Source organism: Phyllostomus discolor, chromosome 12 (assembly GCF_004126475.2).
Source record: "Phyllostomus discolor isolate MPI-MPIP mPhyDis1 chromosome 12, mPhyDis1.pri.v3, whole genome shotgun sequence".
Taxonomy (NCBI): domain Eukaryota; kingdom Metazoa; phylum Chordata; class Mammalia; order Chiroptera; family Phyllostomidae; genus Phyllostomus; species Phyllostomus discolor.
In genome coordinates, this window is record NC_040914.2 from 48,081,981 (window position 1) to 48,101,609 (window position 19,629).

Sequence of the window (19,629 nt, forward strand, 5' to 3'; positions counted from 1 at the left end):
GCAGAGCAGCCCGTCCTCTGCCGAGACGCTTCCAGGGAACGGCCCGGAGGCGGGGGAGCCCTTGGAAGAACAGCAGCGGGATGGCCTTTCGGGGCGGGTCAGCGTCCCGCTGCCTTTTAATGACCAACCGGGGGGACGGGCACTCGCCGTTTACAGAGAAGGCCCGCCGCCAGCTGGCTCTCCGGGTCATCCGAGCGGGTCCCGTGGAACCTGCCACTGGGCTTTTTTCGGTTTCTCGCCGAACTCTGTCATCGGTCTTCCGTGCTAACAGTCCAGGGAGTGACTGCCCGTCACACGCTCAACACACGGTGCACGGGCGTTAGACGCGAGGGAACGCGGCCTCTTCCCTGGGACAGCAAGGCAGGAGCCCCACACGCACTCTGTCCTCGCGGTGGGCCCAGGGCCGCTGATCGCACTGGCCGGTGCGGAACTGATGGGCACCGCTTTCCAGGCACGGGGGTGTCACTGACAAGGACACAGGAGGGACCCTTGGGGTTTGGGGAGGCGAGGGGCAGTTTTGTGACCCACCGGCTCTGTCTGCCTCTGTTCACCTGCCAGAGCCGGCCCCAGGCCCACCCAGTGAGGTCGGGGGCCTGGACCAGGTGAGGCGGGGATGACAGCCCTCGTCCCTCGGGCTCGTCCAACACGTCCCGCCCTACAACCAGCTGGTGTGGCCCTGCTGGGGCCTTCAGAATTGGACTTTGTTTTCCGCTGCCAGCAGCATGGCAAACGCCGACTCCGGCTTCTCGGCGAGGACCTCGGGCTTGTCGAACTCAACCACCTGGGAGTCAGACAGGGGGAGCCCACGCCGTCAGAAGGTGTCCGCCACCGCCCTCCCCGGGGGCCCAGGCCGCTGACCCCCCCGCCCCCCCACCGCACCTTCCCGCAGTCCAGGACCAGGACGAGGTCGCAGTTGAGCACGGTGTTGAGGCGGTGGGCGATGGTCAGCACCGTGCAGCCCTCGAAGGCGTCCTTGATGGTGCTCTGCAGCAGGCTGTCGGTCTTGGAGTCCATGGAGGCCGTGGCCTCGTCGAGCAGGATGATCTGGGGAGGGGGAGACGTGTCAGCCTGGCACCGAGCCAGAGCTGTGCCGGGAGGAGGAAGACGTATCGCCTTGGCTCTGCACATTCCTTGTTGTTGTTGTTGTTTGTTTGTTTGTTTTTATGGGGGAGGGCTGGGAAGGAATGAGCCGGGGGCCCGCCGGAAAGCCGCCTCACACCACCTTCGCCTGCGTCAGAGGGCCTGCCCGGGCGCGGCGGGCTGTGCAGCCCTCACTCCTTCCCCAAAGCGGCTGGCTCGGGCCCCGCGCACTGGCCGGAAGCGGCACCAGGGCCAGCTACCACGGGTCAGCGCGGGGCGAAATAGCAACGCTTACGTCGGCCCTCTGCCGCCGCTGCCGCTGCTGCCGCCGCCACTGCCACAAGGTCGTGCACATGCCACGGCGTGAAGCAGCGGGCATGGGCTGCCTCCCGGTTCTGGACGCCAGCAGCCCCGACGCCCACAGCGTGTGGGCGGGGCCGCGTTCCTTCAGCGGGTGTGCGGGGAGAAACCGGCCAACGCCGAGTCCCGCTGCTGCCTGCCCCCCCAGGCGTTGCTCTGACCCCACTGCCGTGGTCAAGCCTCCTTGCCTTTCTGGCTCTCCGGTCGCTCTCTCACACAGGCCGTGGCCTGCCTGGGTCACCCCGGATAGTCCCCACGTCTCAAGACCCTCAACCTCATCGCCTCTGCCGAGCCCCCATTTCCTGGGCGAAATAACGCAGCCACGGGTCCCGGGCACCAGGAGGTGGACGCCTCTCGAGGGGACCGGGGGGGGCATCACCCTGCCTCCCCCAGTGCTGGCCTGTGGTCAGAGGGTGTGAGCCCAGCACTTGCCCTGCTCGGCCTTGGCCAAATTGCTTAACTTCCCCGAGGCCCCGTTTGTTTCCTTGTGGGGAGAAGAGGTCACAAAGCTGACCCCTTCTTTGTGAAGAGCATGAAATGCAAACACAGCACAGAGCTGCCCGGCAGTCAGCACTCCGGGGGGGGGGAGGGGGGCAGGCCGGCCCCCTTTCAGCCATCAGCTCGTCCGGAGGGTTCAGAGAATGAACTCCCTCCAGCCCCACCGTCCCCCTCCTGGACGCCAGGAAGCAAGGACGTCTGAGGTGTTCCCATTCTCAGATCCTACCTAGCCTTCCCGAGTGTCCCGGGGACTACTCCTCAGGCCTCGGGACTGCTCGGGGACAAAGGGGAGATGTTGAGAGGGACATTCCTCAGGCTCTGACCACCCAGGAGGACAGAGAGATCACCTGAGCAAGACCCCCCAGCGAGAGACGCGGGACAGGCAGGTGCCCTCGCTGCAAATGACGGTGGTTACTCGGTTTCTACCTCTCACAACTTTGTCGTGAAAGAGGGATCGGTTTTTAAGTGGCTCGATTGCGCTGTCTTTGGCGGAAGACAAAAACGGGCTCCACCCCCTGGGTCGAGTGGCCCTGCGGGGAAACTTCCAGAAATCGACCGGCCCTTCGCCCGTGCTGTTCCCTTACTTTCGAGTTCCGGAGGAGCGCTCGGGCCATACAAAGCAGCTGCCGCTCCCCCACTGAGAAGTTTTCTCCGTTTTCTGTGACTTCTGCCTCTAATTTCTCCGGGAGCTTCATTATCTGGAAAACAGAGCGCGCGGCGCTCACGCGGGAGATCTATGAGCCGGACGGGGTCCTCTACGCACCCCTCCCCCTGCGCCGGCAGCTGCCTCACTGCACCGCGGGGAAGGAAGCGCGAGGCAACGATCGGTTCCGAGTTGCCCGCGGGCACCAGGAAAAGACCAGGGAGGGGGCGGACGGCAATCGTTTAAAACCGCAGCGTGAGTTCTCCCCGCCGACACCTCCCGAAAAAAGACAAACGAGGCTCAGCGGGGGCTGGAGAAACACAAACAGTGCACGTGGCTTCCCGGGCCCTACTTCCTGGGCCAGAGTGGAGGTGGGAGGGGCAGTTTTCTGGTCGCCCAGAGAGGAGAGACGGGGTCCGGTTTATCCAGCAGGACACGTCCAAGTGGTACCGGGACATGCTCCCCTCGGAACCGAGTCCTGGGGGGAAGCTGCCCCACTGTGGGCCACACAGGTGCCATGATGCCCTGCGGGACCCAGCCACAGCCCTTGCAGGCCAGAGCCCCGCCCACCAGCCCACCTGCCACTCCGGAGCAGGCCACGCCCCTCACCTTCCTGAGGCCTACTGTTCCCAGACGCAAACCAGGCTGCGGGCAGAGCAGTAGGGCAGGGCCTGGGCTCCCAGCCAAGTGGACGTGGGCTCGAGTCCCCACTCCGCCCTTCACTAGCCTGCACCTGCCCCTCCTGGGTCTTAATTTCTGCATCTCTAACAAAGGAGGCAGGTGCACCAACCTCAGAGGGTCAGACCAAGCAGGGTGATAGTTACAGAGGTCTTGGCTGGGTCGTTGCTGAGACCCAGGAAACCTGACCTACTGCTTTTTAAAAACCATGACAAGTTAACAAGGATCGTGTCTTCTGATGCGTGTGGGGCGGTCAGATCAGCCCGGCCCCGTGCTGGCCGGGCATGTGCCCGGCCGGGGGTCTCGTCACAGACAGCCCCGGGACCTACTGTGTCTCTCATGAACGTCCTTTCCAGAACCTGCCAGAGCATCTCGTCTGTGTACCGCTCGAAGGGGTCGAGGTTGTACCTGCAGCGAAGGAGAGGAGGGGGAGCTGGATGGCTGAGGGTGAGGGGCCGGGGCGGGGCGGGGCAGGGGGGAGCCGGCCGTGGCTGTGACCCGGCAGCCCCCGGGGCAAGGCTCCCTTAGCCCAGGACTGTCGCCAACCCCAGGCCCAGAGACCCGGGGCCTGCCACTCTGTGACAGCATAGAGACCTCTGAGGCGGCCCACAGGCAGGGCCGCCCAGACTCGGCACTGCGCGAGGCGCTCGGGGAGACCCCCTGGTCCCCTCAGTGGCCCGGGGCAGCCACGTGCCGCTGACCTTCTGCGTGGTCTCGGCAGAGAGACAGGGACAGGGAGCACCGTGACGGGCCGTGGCACTCACCCGGCCTTCAGAGGCACGGGCTGCGCCTGCCGCTCCCGGGGCTCCCGGGGGGCACGCGGCTCGTCGGCGGCGGGGTGTGAGTCTGCACACGGAACGTTCTGGGCACAACCCTGAACACGGCCCCGGCGCCCGCAGGGGAGACAGCCCTCTTGGGAGAGGCCCGGCCGTTTACGGGACCACGTGAGGAACCGGCTTTCTCCTCGAGCCTGGACATCGGATCCTCAACCTTACAGAAGCTGCAACGCCCTGTTCTTGCACTTGAAGTTCTGTTCTGATGCACCTGCCGACAGGTGGCTGCCCCGAGGCCTCACTGGGGAGCAGGTGGCAGCCCCTTGGGCCGCTGCATCTCTCAGGGCCAGCAGCCCCGGACCAGCAGCCCCGGGCTGGCCACGCCGTGGGCGCGTCCCGGAGCCCCCGGCCAGCCTGGCTTCACTCTCCAGAAAGAGGAGTGCACAGCGACCGCAAACAGCTACCTTACTGTACCTACAAACAGGACAGGGTCCTGGGGGATCACGGTCAGCCTGGTCCGGAGGTCCTCCAGGCCGACCGTGCGGATGTCCACCTGGTCGATGAGGATGGTGCCGCCGGCGGGCTCCACCAGGCGGAACAAGGCCACTCCCAGCGATGACTTCCCTGGGGACAGTGAAAGCGAGAACGAGGCCAAGGTCACATCTAAGTACAGTTGTGTCGTCAAGGGGCTTCTGACGCAGTGCAAGTGTCTCCGTGAGGGTGACACGGTCCCCGCGCCCCTCCCCTCGGCCGCGGCTTGCTCGCTCGCACACACGCAGCACTTCCTCCAGGTCCCGTTTCATGGGAATGACCCTCACTGAATTAATTCAAAACCCACGTGTGTTTGCTTCCAACTGCACACACCCGTTCAACCTGAACTCCTAACCTATAGTAAAGAGGTTTGATACAGCCAGTCTGCCCCCCCACACACCACACACACACACACACACACACATACACGCACACACCCTGCCCTCCGGGGGTCTGCAGCTCCGCGGGCGGACCCAGCGGAAACGCAAAGAAAACCGCGGGAAAGAAAGGCAGGCGGAGCCCGTCCTCACCGGAGCCTGTCCTTCCGACAATCCCCACTGTCTGCCCGCTCTGGATGTCCAAGTTCAGCCCGTCGAGGACGAGGGGCATGTTCTCTCTGTACCTCATCTGGTAGTCTCGGAACGTGATCTCCCCGTGGCTGGGCCAGTCCTGCGGGCAGGTGCCCGCTGGGAGGGGCTGCGCGCTCTCCGGGACGCAGGTCTGGAAGCAGAATGCCCACGATGCGTGAGTTCGCACTCGCCCTTCCGACCCTTCACTGCGTTCGCTCACACGCGTCTGGGGTGCGTGTCCAGGGGGAACTAGACCCGTAAGGACCCGGCACGTGGGACACTCACACTCACGATTTTAAGCTAAAAGCACATGGCCTATGTGCGGCAGGGGGATGGCTGGGCAGAGGGAAGCCCAGTGGGTATTCGCAAGGGGGTCACATCAATCTGTGGGCACGCGTGAATCCATATTCATCAGAGCCACGCACCCTGGGGGGGGTTGGTCGGTTCAATCAGACGCTCGGGGTACTCACAAAGGAAACGTAATCGATCACATTTTAAAGTGCCGTTTTAACTGTTTTAAAGAGCCGGATTAAGTCTGTCAAGGGGCCAGCGCTACTCAAGGGCCTTTAAAGGTGTCTGCTGGGATCGGCAGCCCCCTTTGCAAAGCGCGGCAGGGTTTGTGAGGGGAGCAGAAAAGCCTTTCAGGAAACGGCCCCGGGGACAGGTTTGAAAGGAGAGCCTCGCTCTCCGCGTCAGGGACTCTAGGCTGCGTGGTCGTGAATACGGGGGTTTAAGGAGAGGGGCGTGGTCTGAGTTCGGTTGTGAAAAAGTTCCCTTTCGTGTGCACTCTGCCACGGGACGCGTGTGCGCGCGCGGAGCTTACCGAGATGTACTCCCTGAGCAGCTCCACGGAGGTGAACTTGGCCTGGGTCTCCGTCGCTGTCCGGACGCACACCTGCAGCAGCCCGCTCAGCTGCGGGACAGCGGCCAGCGCCGTCAGGGCCCCGCCCGCCTCCGCGGTCGAGCCCCGCCTCTGCGGTCCAGCCCCGCCCCGCCCCCGCCCGCTGGCTCTGGATCCCGCCGCCGCCGGCAGCCGACAGCTGGCCCGCCTTCCCAGCCAAGCGCCCAGAAGTGCAGCTCCGCTGGTGGGTGTTTTGCCGGTAAACACTTCCTTTGTTTTTAGAAACAAATGGTGAGCTCGTTTTCCCTGGCACTCCACGGGGTGAGCACAGCCCCCCGCCGCGCCACCTGCCACCGCCTCCTGGTCTGAGCAGCAGCTGTGAGCGGGGATGCCGCCCGGGGCTGCTGGGTAATGGCCTCGGCTGCCCCCCCAACCCCCACCCCGGGGTCTCCACCCTCCCTGCTTCACCCCTCCCACGGCCGAGAGGCACCCAGAGGACCAGGGGAGGAGGAAAGCCACCCAGCGCATCTGCTTGCTAGGCCCAGCCTGGGGCAGGTGGTTTGGTGAGGTCACGCCCTTAGGCCCAGGACCCCCAGAAGCCTGCCCTGAGCGTTGGGTGCAAGAAGTTGTGTCAGGGCGAAGGGTGTCCCCCAGAAGGCCCGTCCACGGGGGCGTCCCTGGGACTGCGGACGCCACCTCACTCGGACAAAGGATCTCTGCGGGCATCATCAAGGGTCTTGAGATCATCCTGGGTGACCTAGGTGGGTCCTAAATGAGAAGTGTCCTTACAAGAGACAGAAGAGGAGACACAAGAAACAGGACACGGGAGAGTGAAGCCGGGGGCGGGGGGGCCAGAGAGCGGGTGACGCAGCGATATGCCAGCGAGTGCCGACAGCGCCCAGAAGCTGGGGCAGAAGGAGCAACGCACGCCCCCCCCCCACCTCCACCCCCGGAGCCGTCAGAGGGAGGACACCTTCCGTTTGGGCTTTGCCGCCACAACCGTGAGGATCCACATCGAGGTTTCAAGCTGCTGGGTTTGGGCTGGTGCCACAGCCACTCTGGGAAGCGTGGCCGGGAGGCAGCCGGGAAGGCACCAGAGGGGCTGGGGGGCGAGGCCCCGGGGAGGGTAGCCGGGCGAGGTTCGTCTGCAGCAGTGGAAGCTCCGTCGCGCCGGGAGACGGCGCCCACACACGTTGTGAAGTTCAAGGGCATCTGCACCTCACGGCCTTGGGCTGCTGTCCACGGGTTTAGAATTGGCCCCCAAGTGTTTCCCCTCTGGGGGGGTATCCATGTCCCTTTGCATTCCCTTGCTGCTCTGCGGGGCTTCACCCCAGTTCTCATCCCCCCGGGGAGCCCGCTCCATCCCCGGGGGGATGTGGTGTCGCTCCTGTCCCGCGTTCTCCGAGGAAGCTCCCGCTCCGCGGCCCCCCAGGCCTCCGTGTGCACCGGCTCCCCCCGGCCGTACGGTGACGACTGCACACAGCTTCCCGGGAAGCTGGCGGCACCCCCCGAGAGGGTGACCTCAGCGGGTGAGGTCTCGGAATAAGAAAATCTCTCCGACATTATCTGCTTCGTATTCTGCCAGCATCAACAAGCGAGAACACCCAGCAACGAGGAAAACCCGTTTTTCCCACTTAAGCTAGAGTCCTGAGAATGTATTTTTGTTTCTTCTTCCCCAAATACCACTGAAATGGTGTCAGAGACTTTCAGAAAGGAAGAGGCCCCCGCCAGCAAGGCCGTCGGGAGCGCCGGCTCTCAGGACGCTGGGCAGAACGTGGGCAGTGCGCTGGGCCGGTGCCAGCAGGCCTCCGGTCCCCCCCCCCCCCCCCCCGCCCCGCAGCGCTCAGCGGGGGCTCCGGCAGCAAGGAGGGGCCTTGAGGAGGCTGATTGACAGGCTGTCCGCACACAGGACCCCTCTCGGACCCATCGACCCCACTCCCTGCTTGTTTCTCCAGACCCGGGGCGGCTGGACTCTCTACCCCTGGGCCAGCACGCATGGGTGTGTGTGCACACACTCCTCTCTGAAGAAGCTGGGTGCACGCCTGGGGCTCAGTGGGGCTCCCGGCATGGAACCCGAGAGTAAACGCCTTCAACTGTAGCTCCCGGGCTGCTCTCCGGTGGGAAAGCCTCCCCCACTCCCCCACCCACCGTGACCCGACTCCCGTCAGGAGAGAGCCCTCAGGGCCCGGGCAAAGGCGGAGCAAGCCCCGGACACCCCACCAGGCCCCGCCTCCTCCAGCACACCCGGACCCAGCATCGCACAAACAGAGGCCGCGGCACCGGAGGCCGGGGACCGGGCAAGCGAAAGGAAGAGCCGGCCCGGGAGAAGCCGAAGGTAGTCCCAGGAGAGACGGCAGTTTAAGGCAGGGCGGGGCCTCTGATCAATGCGCTCAGATTTAGAAGTATATGGGCATCCATTCAGAAAGGATTCTTTAAAAACCCGCTGAGACAGAGCTCCTGGAAACCGGGTATGTGAGCATGAGATCTCCAAACTGAAAATGCAGAGGAGTGGCTGGACGGCAAAGCCAAGGAGAATCCCCAGAATAAAGATGGGAAGACAAGAGCACAGGGGGTTGGGGTACAAAGAAAGGCCCCGGGAAACTGTGGGTGCAAGAAACTCACGCCCCCCAGCAGGAGTCGGAGGCGGGAAGTCAGGACGGGGGTGGGGTGGGGCGGGGAAGGGCACTGCCCAGAGGAGAAGAGCGGAGAGGGGAGCGTGTTCCCGGCTGGACGAGCTGACCCCGGTGCGGAGGGACCCGCAGCCGTGTGCAGAGCACAGGAGGAGAGCGCCCACCCGGACAGGCCGTCCTGGGGACTCAGCGCCCGGAGAAGGGCAGCGGCGGGAACGCCCCCCCTTGGGGAGAAAGAACTCGAGGCGCCTGGAGAGCGTGGGCCTCGGAGGGGACCAGACCCCGACGGCCGGCTCTCGCACGTGACGGACGGGCGACCCCAGGCCTGTCTTTCCCACCCCCGCCTGTCTCCTGTAACACGGGGATGTGGCGGTGCCTCTGTCGTGTGGCGGCCGTGGGGACAAATGACTTGCGTGTGTTAAAGGGTTGAGAACAGTGTCTGAGACACAGCAAATGGCACGCGACTCAGTATTGTTATGTTTCCAAAGAAAAAACCAAAGCAACCCGAAAGGGAGGTCGGCGATTATCGGCCACAGGCAGCAGGGCTGCCTCTCCGGCGTCCTTCCCCTTCTCCCCATGGGGGGCAGCCGTGCGACCTGGGGGGAGGACCGGGTGTGACTCCACCCGCCCCTTGGCCTACACCAGCGGCCCCCATCCCACCGAGCCACGGATGCGCCCTGGGGTGCCTGAGTTCCCCCAGTACGGGTATAGAGCCCAGGGCGTCTCTCTTCCTACCGTAGCCCTGGGAAGCTGCCGCTCACCACACCACAGCCATGACCAAAGTCACCTCGGAAGGAGGACACGGGGGGGGGCCATGGCCCAGCCACGCCGAAGCCCACCCCACCGCCAGACCCTGAGGGGTGGGAACCGCGGAACTCTCTGTATCGCTTAGACCCCATCGAGTTGGGTTCTCCATGGCGCCCCCCCTCCCTCACGCCCAGCCCCCCCCCCGCCCCAGCTGTCACCTGGATGATGTAGGACAAAGACAAGCCCTTGGACGAGGTGCTGATGGTGGGGAAGCTCAGGATCACCAGCAAGGCCACGATGAAGGTGACGACGTTCATGAGCACGTCCATCCGCAGGGCGAACCACCGCAGGGCGCAGTTGAAGTACAGGAGGTGGCTGGAGTTCTCGTCGTTCAGCACCTTGAACCTGGACGGGGGAGCCGGGGAGGCGAGGTCGGGGCGGGCGACAGCAGGGCGGGGGCGGGGCTGCCGCAGAGACAAGGCAGCGGGCGCTCCTAACCGTGGCCGCTGGCGCGCTCTCACAAGACAAGTGTGCACCCATGCTCCCTAAAACCTGCTGTGGTCGACGTCGTTGGCCTGCTCGTGTTTGGGGACATCCCCGGGGGCCGTGCGGCGTGCGCCGGGTGGGCCCTGGCTGTCTTTCCCAGAACGGGCACCTAGAACCCCAGCTGAGAACAGAAGGGGTGAGCACCCCTCTCTCTCCCTTCCAAGGATCCCTGCCTGTCCCGGTGTCAGCCACCCCCAGAGTCCTTGGGGAATCGACTGTCAGTTCCTTAATCTGTCGGACAGGGGTGGGGGCGGGCCGTGGAGGAGGTCGCCGTGTTGGGGACGACCCATATCTGTGGGGGTGGAGGACGGAAGAGAGGGCACTGCATCGGTTCCCCTCCCCAAGTGAGGGGAAGAGGCCCCCGGGCTGTGGCTGTGAAGCTGGGGTCCCTTCCAGAAGAGGACGCTGACCTGTCGTGCTTCTCCTGTACATCCGCCGCGGAGGGAGAGCAGGGCGGAGGGACAGAGAGGCGGCCGCCCCTGGAGTTTGGCCCCAGACCCTGCCCCGCCCTGCAGTGCCTGGTGTGGGTGCAGAGGGGAGGGGCCCCAGTGGCACAGCTGTGAACGCCTCAGGCTCTGCCGCTGGCTCTGTCCTCGGTTCCCTGGAGGGTTCTGTTTGGGAAGCACCTCCTCCGTAGCTACTCTTCCCCAGAGCGCAGTTAGAACATTCTGGCCAACACCGTGGAGTTCTAATCGTGTAGCTACAAAGCCTACCAGTAACCCAGCTGACAGTGCTAAGCGACTTAGAAGTCACCCGAGGTCTTATCTGTGAGGCTGGTTGGATTGTGCAGAACCCGGGCTTGGGATCACACTGGAATGCGACCTCTGACCTCTAGTTACTGCTTCTGCATCTTTGTCTGCTGGCAAAGGCCACAGGTGTCAGGAGCCCCGGCCCCCCGCCAAAGTCCGTGACAGGCAGGAATGTATTGAAAGAGGGCAGACCCGCCCGGCACGCAGGGCCCCGCCCTCCTCCAGGGCCCTGCTGGAGGCCGTGGTGGGGGAGACCCGCTGGACTCTGCTCCCCGCGTGGACAGACGCCGGGAGGAGCCCCAGTGTGTGACGCGGGGCTGCTGACACCCGACGGTCAGGCCACCCTAGGAACAGAACCGGCCGGTGCCGACCAAAGCCAGGGATGCCGAGTCCATGCCGAGATCTGGGTGGCGAAGGGCGGAGAGAGAGAGGGAACTGGATGCAAACTTAGAAGTGTGTGTTAGGTTTTTAAGGAAAGAGAAGAAAAAAAAAAACACAAAAAACTCATTGCTTCAGTATCTCTGAAGAGCGTAGCAGGCACTCAGTGCGTGTTGGATGCGTGGATAAATAAATGAGTAAAAAACAGCAACAACAAATCTGTGTGCCAGAGACGGCTATAGGTTCACCAATTTCTTTTCCTCTTGCGGGCACGGTGGGACTACATTTCCCAGCCTCCTTTGCAGTTAGCAGAACCCGTGTGACCGAAAGCTGGCCAGGGAAATGTGAAGAAATGATGGGCCTCTTCTTTGGGGTTAGGCCAATAAAAATTTCATGCGGGTCGCCCACCCAAACCTCTCCCCTTGGCTTCCAGGCGGACACAGAGGGCCCGGGAAAAGTCACAATGGAGAGAATCCCTAGCCCCGCCCCAGGGACCCCCATTCCACTGGGCCTCGAGGAGGGATAAGTGTGTTTTGTGCGACACTCCTACAACCCGGAGCTGCTGGTTCCCACAGCGAATCCGCTGCGATTGGGACCCAGAGGCTCCGTGTGATGGTGCCGTGCGTCCCAGGTCTGGGGCTGGGAGGCTCCAGAGGGATTCTCCAACCTGCTCCCCACGTGCCCCAGTGAAGGAAACCGGCCTGTCTGCTGAGCAAAACGTAACGTGACCTTTAAACGCGACCTTGACGAGGACTATGTAGTCATGGAAAAGACGCCACTTAAAAATCAAGCAGGACAGAAATGATCGCACGTACTTGGGAAAGAGGAAAAAAGACCGGAAGGAAGAGTACGTTCGTAGGATTTGGGTCGGGGGCCTACGGGGGCCTTTTCCTTTCTGTTCCCCGTTGTCTTCCATCCCCCTACACTGACCGCACCTTACCTTCACCCTGGAAGAGGGGAGCGCGCCCAGCCCCGCACTGAGGCTGCCGCGCAGTGAGCCCCGCTCGGGGGCCCCAGGCACCAGCAGGCCGGGCGTCTGAGGGGCTTCCCCCCGATTCTGTGTGGCCCCAGACGTCCCCCCTCGGCCCCGGCTGAGGCTCGGGCGGGCGGCGGAGCCGCCGCGGACGCACCTGCTGATGCAGTCGCCCCTCCGGCCGTAGGCGTGGATGACGCCCAGGCCCTGCATGCTGGAGGTGATGTGCGAGAACCAGGGCGCGCGGCTGATGTTCTCCACCTTCTTGAGCTCCTGCACCCCTCTGTGGAAGACGCTGCGGGGGCAGCAAGAGGGTGGCCCGTGGGGTCTCGGAGCCGGGCTCCCCTCAGCCCACGCAGATGCGGCCGTGCGCATCTCGAGACTAAGGTCAAGTCCGCTGGCGGCGAACTGGGGGCCGGGGTTGGGCCTCTACTCTAGGAGGGCCGTCCGGGGTGTGTGTGTGTGTGTGTGTGTGTGTGTGTGTGTGTGGTGGGGGGGGTCGTCCTGTAAACCAGGGTCTCACAATGGGAGCCGTTCCTCCCTGTGGTCTCGTTCCGAGTGCTCCTGGGAGCAGGAGTGGCTCGCCACCCGCCACCCGCGGCGCCATTCTCGTCCTAAAGACCAGGCCTTTCATGCGGGGCAGCCCGAGACAGAGCCAGCCCGTTTCGGGGTCCAGCCAAAGGAAGGGGGTCTTTTCCAGTTCTGGGGAGAATCCGACACTGGGCACTTGCCTGCCCGTCTCCCGAAGGGGTTTTGGAGCAAACGTCACAGGAGCCTCAGGAGCTGCCCTTGAACCTGAGCCCTCCGCAGGCCGCCCCCGCCCCCCGGGGGGCCCACGCTCGGACAGAGTCACCCAGACGCGTGTAGGTTTTGCCGGCCCCTTCGCAGGGGACGGGCGCCGACCCACCGGAAGAGAACGCAGAAGCCCACGGCGAGGCCGGCCAGCACGAGCAGGACGGCGGGGAACACGGCCCCCAGGATCAGGAGCACGGACAGCACCGTGAAGAACTGCTGCAGGAAGTTCTCCGTGTGGAACGGCAGCCGCACGTCCAGCTCGTCCATGTCCTTGGAGAACTGGTTCATGAGCCTGCCGCTGGGCGTCGCGTCGAAGAAGCTCATGGGGCTCCGCAGCACCTGCAGGTGCGGCCGGGGAGCCCGTGGGTGGGGGCGTGCGTCCGGGCGGGCCCGGCTGGGGTGCTGAGCGAGGGCTGGCCGTCCTGCCGAGGCCCAGTGAGAGGGGCCAGACGCTTGCCGGGGCCCCCTTGAACAAGAGTGGACACGGGACTCGGCCTCCGTGTGGAGCTTCCCTCCTCTGAATCCAGGGGTGCAGCCTGGGGCCCCTTTGGAGGATGGAGGGGTTTTGGGCCCAAGGCAATAAACAGCCAAGTTCCACTTAAATGTGGGCCACGCCTGAGCACGCTGGCCCCGAGCCATCCCAGCGAGCGGAGGGGTGCAGGGCACCTCTGAGGCCCTCGATGGGCTCAGGGCTCTCTTGGGAGCAGGGGACGCCCTCTCGGCCACTCATGTCTGCCCCAGTATGGCGCCCTTGGGGGACCTTCCTGACCACCCCAGCCTAGCCTGAGGGCCGATGACACCCCGCTGCAGCAGACGCCAGGAGACTCTCCCCAGACTCGACGGTGAGCCCCACGAGCGCCGTGCCTGTCCCCGGAGCCCAGCGCCGTGCGTCGGAGCCACAGGCGCTCCCCAAACCCCGTGGGCCAAGGAGCCGGCTGAGGGTGCAGCCCCCGGGGCTGTACCTTGTCAAACAGGTGGTCGTGCAGCCAGGAGGACGCCATCAGGGTGGTCTTGGTGAAGGTGAGCCCTTTGACGATGCCGAACACCAGCACGGACACCATGCTGCCGGCGTACACCCACGGGAGCATGCCGTGGCCCGTGTCGGCCAGCACGGCGCCCAGCTCGCACGAGCTCTGCACGCTCTGGGGCCCGCAGGTCACCTGGGCAGAGCAGCAGGGAGAAAGCACCAGGGGTCGGCAAGTGGCCGGGAGAGGCAGCATTTTCCAGGAAGAGGAAATCGGAGCGAGGTCATAATTGTTAAGCATGAGCCGGGTGGTCAAATCAAGTGGGTTCCCTCTAGGGGCCTCCGAGCTTTGCCTGGGTCCTCCTGCCAGTCCACGGTGACCCCAGCGGGCGAAAGGAGACCAGCCAGGCAGACACAGGGCAGTGGTCCTGGGAGCCACCTGAGCCCAGAGCACTGGAGGTGACACTGGGCCAGGAAGGGGCGGGAGCAAAGGAGACTGGAACTCCAGGGGCTGGGCTGAGCATCCGTCAGTCAGGGACCTGCCTCCTCCTGCCCAGCCACCTGGCCTTGGGGGAGACAGGGGCCCTCCCTCCGTGCGGCAGGGCGGCCCCAAGCCCCTCCCTCTCCTTTGCTAAGGCTCACCGGCCTGGAGTCCCTGGGGTGGGGGGGCGGGAGCCTGGAGACCCAGGGCCCTGGGACGTTCGGAGGGACCTCGGTGGCCGCACCCGCCCGGGGAGAACACGGTTGGGTTTTTTTTTTTTTTTTCTGCCAGCGTTTGCGGAGAGCGGCTGTCTCTCTCCCTGAGAAACCGGCCGCTCCGTTGTCCCCCGAGCCGGGCGCTGAAAGTCAGGGCTGCGTGCGCTCGGGGAGCCGACGAGCGTCTGCCCTCCGAACACCGGTCTGCTGCCGGCAGCTGCGGCCGGAACGTAAGCCCGAGGTGGCGGCTGACGGGTGAACGCCCATAAAAGCAAAAGTGTCCCCGGGGCCCCCAGTGACGGGAGAGGAGGCTGCTCGGGGCCTCGGCTGGGCCCTGTGACTGGGGGACAGGCAGACACGGGTCCGCCACCGCCGCTGCCTGCCCGCTAGCCAGCCGCCCTGCCTGGGAGGAGGCTGCACCCGGCCCGAAGCCTCGGGCTCTCTGTGAGCGGGCGGGTGGGGACCTGGGGGCACACAGCCGGCCGCCCGTCGGCTTCTGCCCTTGGAGATGGCCTCAGGAAGCCGCGCCCAACTCCTGGGGGACTGTCGCGCCTCTCTGCTGCCCACGCTTCCCCAGTGCCTCCGCACTCTGGTTGCCATAGCAACAGAACTGTACCAAAATGCAACCTTGGCGGATGGGCAGGCAACCCCTGAGCATTCCCTGGGCCTCCATTGGCCGGGAGCTGGGCGAGCTTCCAGCCTGCTCCAACGAGAGCTGAGTCATCGGTCCCCGCCCCCCAGGAGGGGCTCTGGCCCAGCGAGGGCCTCGGGAGGCAGAGAGAGAGGCACCCAGGGGCCCGCAGCACCCCTGGGGGCCAGCCCGACTCTCGCACGCCTCAGTCCCGCAGAGAGGCTTTGGGGAGCAGGGCCTGGAAGGGCAGAGCCCTCCAGCGCCAGGCAGGGTCAGTGGCTGGATGCAGGGGCAGGAAGACAGGGACCTGGTGGGCTTCCCCGGCCCCTCACGACGCAGGCTGCGCCACGAGCCCTGTGCTGTGTATCTGTGGCCCTGCAGACGGGCTGTATCCGCCTGGGACCATCGTTAGCCAATCCTTTCAAAACCGAAGGTGGCGAATGACACTCCGATGCCCCATTCATTCATCTTGAAACATTGAAGGGGACTCCTCCAGGGTCGCAATCGTGTGGCGTAAGCAATGGCTCCAGCCCCTCCGGCTGGGGCCCCCTGGGAGGCAGCCCAGCTCCCTGTGTGGCACTGGGTGGGGCGGGGCTCTCCGGGAGCCACGCCCTCAGTGCTTCCCAGGGCCGGGGGGGGGGGGGGGGGGCAGGGGGGGACACTCACCCGGGAGCCCAGGTCCAGCCAGTAGCCCAGCCACCAGTTGCTGAAGGCGGAGCTGCCAATCATCAGGAGGAAGAGCAACACGGTGAAGAGGGACAGGAAGTACCCTGCGAGAGCGGGGAGGGAGAGGGCCAGCAGGTTCCGGGCGCTGGGGCCCAGGCCTGATGGGAAATTCCAGACCTGCAGGAAAAGGGCCCCCCCCCAGCCCTGGGAACCCCCTTCCAAGCTGATGGGACACTTCTGGGGGTGCAGCCCCTGAACCCGCATCGGGGCGCCCTTCCCCCCGGTGGGAGAGCAGATCCAAGTTGTCAGCTTCTGGAAAACCACCACTACACGCGCTGGACGCGACCAGCTTTCTTGGGAAACAAGCCGGTTACAGCCGGGCCGTGCCGGGGAGAGCCAGGGAAATGACAGCGGCGAGCTGGGCGTCGAGCCCGGATGCTGCGCTGAGCCACTGCCGCGCAGCGGGGAGGTTCCGGGGACCGCGGCTGGGCTACGTCCCCGCTCGCTCGGCCCCCCTAACCGGAGCCCGGCAGCTTCCGTGGAGATGCAGGGCGGTCCGTTTCAAAGGCCCTATTACCAGACTTTGGGTTTTTAGGGTCGGGGGGGGGGGGAATTAAAAGCATTGATCAACAGCCCAGCCTAAAGAGAGGACTTGTTCAGGAAATCATGCAACGTGAACCCAGCAGTCTAAGAAGGAATTTCTTCTCAAAATGCAAAGTCAAATCAACTCGTGGATTGTTTGGTACCGAACCTCCAGCCGCCATAATGTACGTGTGGTACGTTTTCCAGGTCACGGTTCCTTCCCGGCGGCCTCCGGGCTGGACGAGCTGGTGCAGAGAGCCTGCGGGGCAGACACAGTGCTGCAGCCCCCGGCGGGGGGCGGGGGGGCCCTCCCACACACCCCAGGCCACCACTCCGGGCCGGGGTCCTCCCGGCCACGTGCCCCGGGCTTCCAAGTTCCCAACGCACATTGGTGATCTGATCTGGTCCTCGTGACAGCCCTGGGGGCAGCTGGCTTCTGGAAGTCTTTTCGAGAACTATTTGCTAAGCACCTACTATGTGCTCGGCCCCGGGGAGACAGGGATTGTCTGGCCGAGTTCTCCCCGAGCAGGTGCAAAGCTGATGCTACAGGTGCATGTGGGTTGGGCGGGGCCAGAAGGAGCGGGGGAGCCAGAGCAGGCAGCGGCAAAGGGTGCCGCACCGCCCCAGCCGCGTCTTAACCCCACACAGAGGGATCGCGCATCCGAGGGATCTGGGATCTTCCTGTACCCACCCCATCGGCCCCTGGGGGAGGGCGGCTCCCTTGGGGGTAGACTCCCAGCACTCTCAGTGTGACCTTCGACCCTGCCTCTGCTGCTGCCAGGGAGAGGCCCCAGGCACAGGAGAGCAGAGGGCACCCCCAGGCATCTGCTGCGGCGGAACGAGGAGGAGGAGGCCTGTGTTCTCAGAGCTCACGCCACACCCGAGACACCCCGGTGTCCTCCAGGGTCGGCCCCCCCCCCCGGACTCCTGGTCCCGCCTCATGGCTGTCCCAAGTCCTCTCCGAGGTCCCAGGGCAAGGGAAGTGACCAGCACGTTCTTGTGGAAGCCACGTCTGGGGAGCGGGTTGGAGCCAGCCCTGCAGCCAGGACAGAGCGCGGCTCTCTCCCCTCTCCTCCGGAGAGGCGTGAACGTGTCGGCCCCGAGGCAGAATCCTCAGCCTCACTCGGCCTTTATAAGCAGCGACGCAAACCAGAGCTAGACCCGGGGCTCCCGGCCCCGGGCTGCGCGCACCCTCCGGGCGGGCAAGCTCCTGGACCTCAGAGGCGCCTCCGCGCACACGGCCCTGGTTACCCCTTGCCGGAACCTCTCCCCTCTCGCCCCTGCGCGACCCGCCGGCCTGACTCCGGCTCCTCCCGTCTCCCCTGGGAGTGTGAACCCAGGGAGCCCCCTCGGCCAGGCTCCGCTCACCTGTGCTGTGCTCCCGCGGGTGCCCAGCCGAGGCCTGGCGGGCGGCTCCGCCTTCACCTGGTCCCCTCCCTGTGGCCTCGGGGGAGTTAACTTCACCGCTTTGCTTCGCTCTCCAGAGAGGGGAGTGGGGGGGGATGCGAGAACGGCCCAGGACCCCAGACCCCACGGGGGCATCCCGTGGGGGCCCTGGCAGCCTGCGGAACAGCAAGGACGCCGCTCTCCCCAACGCGCACGCCTCTGTCCCCAGCCCTTTCCGGGTGCCAAGTCTCACCCGCTGGATCAGAAGACGCGTTTCCCCCACATTTTCACGCCTCTGAGATCAGGCGTGCTTCCGCGCACCGCGGCGCGGCTCAGCACCTCACTGTGTCGCTGGCAGAGGCCTTTCTTTCTAAGCATGGGGGCACGTGCACGGGGGCGCCGGCGGTCCTAACATGGGTGGCCGCTGAGACCTGGTGACAGAGGCTCTGGGGTTTTTAGCTACACGTCATGGAGGGAGAGAACCTCAAACGCAGCGGGCGCTCTGAGGAAAGGGGGGGTGGGCTCGCCCCCCGTCCTCTCTCGCTGCCCAGCACAGGGCAGGGGCTCAGCCGTGTTGAGTGGATGATGGATGGACGGAGACAGGGTCCGAGGCCACAGAGAGGCCACCGGACCAGCCTGGCCCCTGCCGGGCCCATCCACCGCCTCGCTCCTCTCTGCCTTCCCGGATTCCCTCTCGGCCTCCACCCCAAGCCCTCCCCACCCCTGCCTTGTGTCGCTGGCGCACTCCTACGTATCCTCGAAGGGCCGGTCCAGAGGCTGCCTCCTCTGTGAAGCCCTCCCTGATTTGCTACTCAGACCGCAACTCCCCATTACTCTCGTCACAGCATCCCATGATGCCCCACTGGCCTGTGCCTGCCCCCCCGCCCCCACCCCAGACCCTGAGGACAGGGACGTACTGTCCCCTCTTCTCAGACCGGCCGGGGGCCAGCACGTAGTTGATTGCTTAGCCCTGATTTGTTCAAAGCGGGAATAGCCTGGCCGCGCCTGGGTCTCTTTTCCGCCGCCCTGTCCTTTCTCTGCAGCGCCAAGTGGCTGCTGCCTGGGCCCCTGCCTGCAGCGAACCTGACCGCGCCCCGTGCAGAGCTCGGGCCTTCTCAGCTAGCACCAGTCATCACGGTTGAGGGCCGTCGTGTGTCAGGCACTCTGCTCATTATTCTACGTGCAGCTTCTTAAATAGTTGTGCAAGAACCCACGAGGCTGGCACCCCTGCTTTCCCATTTCACGGATTGATAAGCTGAGGTTTGGGGTGGCCCCGTTATCTCGCTCAAAGCCGTAAAAACCGGTCAGTGGTTGAGGCAGGACGCGGACTCCGGCCCTGGGACCCCCAGGCTCGCCCTGCAGCGAACCCCAGGACCCTCGTTGGCCCGCAGGACGAGCACGGCGCGCCCACTTCTCTGTCCCGAGCCGCGGACGCTCCACAAACGCAGGGCCCGGCGGAAGTCACACCCGCTTGAGTGCGGTTGCCAGGCTGATCGCATGGGTGTCCTCATTTCGAGTTTCAATGTGAACATGTCACCTAAAATGCCCCACGGCGTGCTGGAGCGTGACACTGTCATGTTACCGAGTTATGTGCGTGTGATTGTATAATAAACGAGGGGCGTCATTTGTGCCGCGCCCTGTATCTCGGGGCGCGTACCCAAGGGAGGGAACGCTAGGTACCTTTGGCGTCCACGAACTCCGCGTGGGTGTCGGCTCCTTCCCCTTCCTGTGTCTCCTCTCCTGGGGCCGGAACTAGGAGGAGAAAGAGACAGCTGTGTGTCCGCTCAGGGGCCACGGGGCGGGCGGGCGGGAGGCGTGATTCGAACTCGGGGCATACCGGCCCCTTCGTCTGTGTCCTCGGGGCTCTCCTTGGGCGCTTCCACCATGGCCGTGTTGTAAATGTGCTCGGGGTC

At 64.9% G+C, this 19,629-nt stretch overlaps 1 protein-coding gene across 1 annotated transcript in view; it reads right to left on the minus strand.

Moving 5' to 3' along the window:
- Nucleotides 1-416: 416 nt before the first annotated feature.
- Nucleotides 417-19,629, minus strand: part of ABCC12 (ATP binding cassette subfamily C member 12) — a 36,067-nt gene continuing 16,854 nt past the window's right edge. The window contains exons 15-29 of the mRNA XM_028501908.2: nt 19,554-19,629; nt 19,397-19,468; nt 16,500-16,589; nt 15,749-15,852; nt 13,754-13,951; nt 12,904-13,130; nt 12,154-12,291; nt 9,569-9,755; nt 5,956-6,045; nt 5,094-5,283; nt 4,497-4,656; nt 3,589-3,667; nt 2,523-2,636; nt 880-1,044; nt 417-781 (exon numbers count right to left, since the gene is read on the minus strand). Of these exons, the coding sequence (XP_028357709.1) occupies nt 689-781; nt 880-1,044; nt 2,523-2,636; nt 3,589-3,667; nt 4,497-4,656; nt 5,094-5,283; nt 5,956-6,045; nt 9,569-9,755; nt 12,154-12,291; nt 12,904-13,130; nt 13,754-13,951; nt 15,749-15,852; nt 16,500-16,589; nt 19,397-19,468; nt 19,554-19,629 (1,983 nt within the window). The 3' untranslated portion in view covers nt 417-688. The remainder of the gene's footprint in view (nt 782-879; nt 1,045-2,522; nt 2,637-3,588; nt 3,668-4,496; nt 4,657-5,093; nt 5,284-5,955; nt 6,046-9,568; nt 9,756-12,153; nt 12,292-12,903; nt 13,131-13,753; nt 13,952-15,748; nt 15,853-16,499; nt 16,590-19,396; nt 19,469-19,553) is intronic.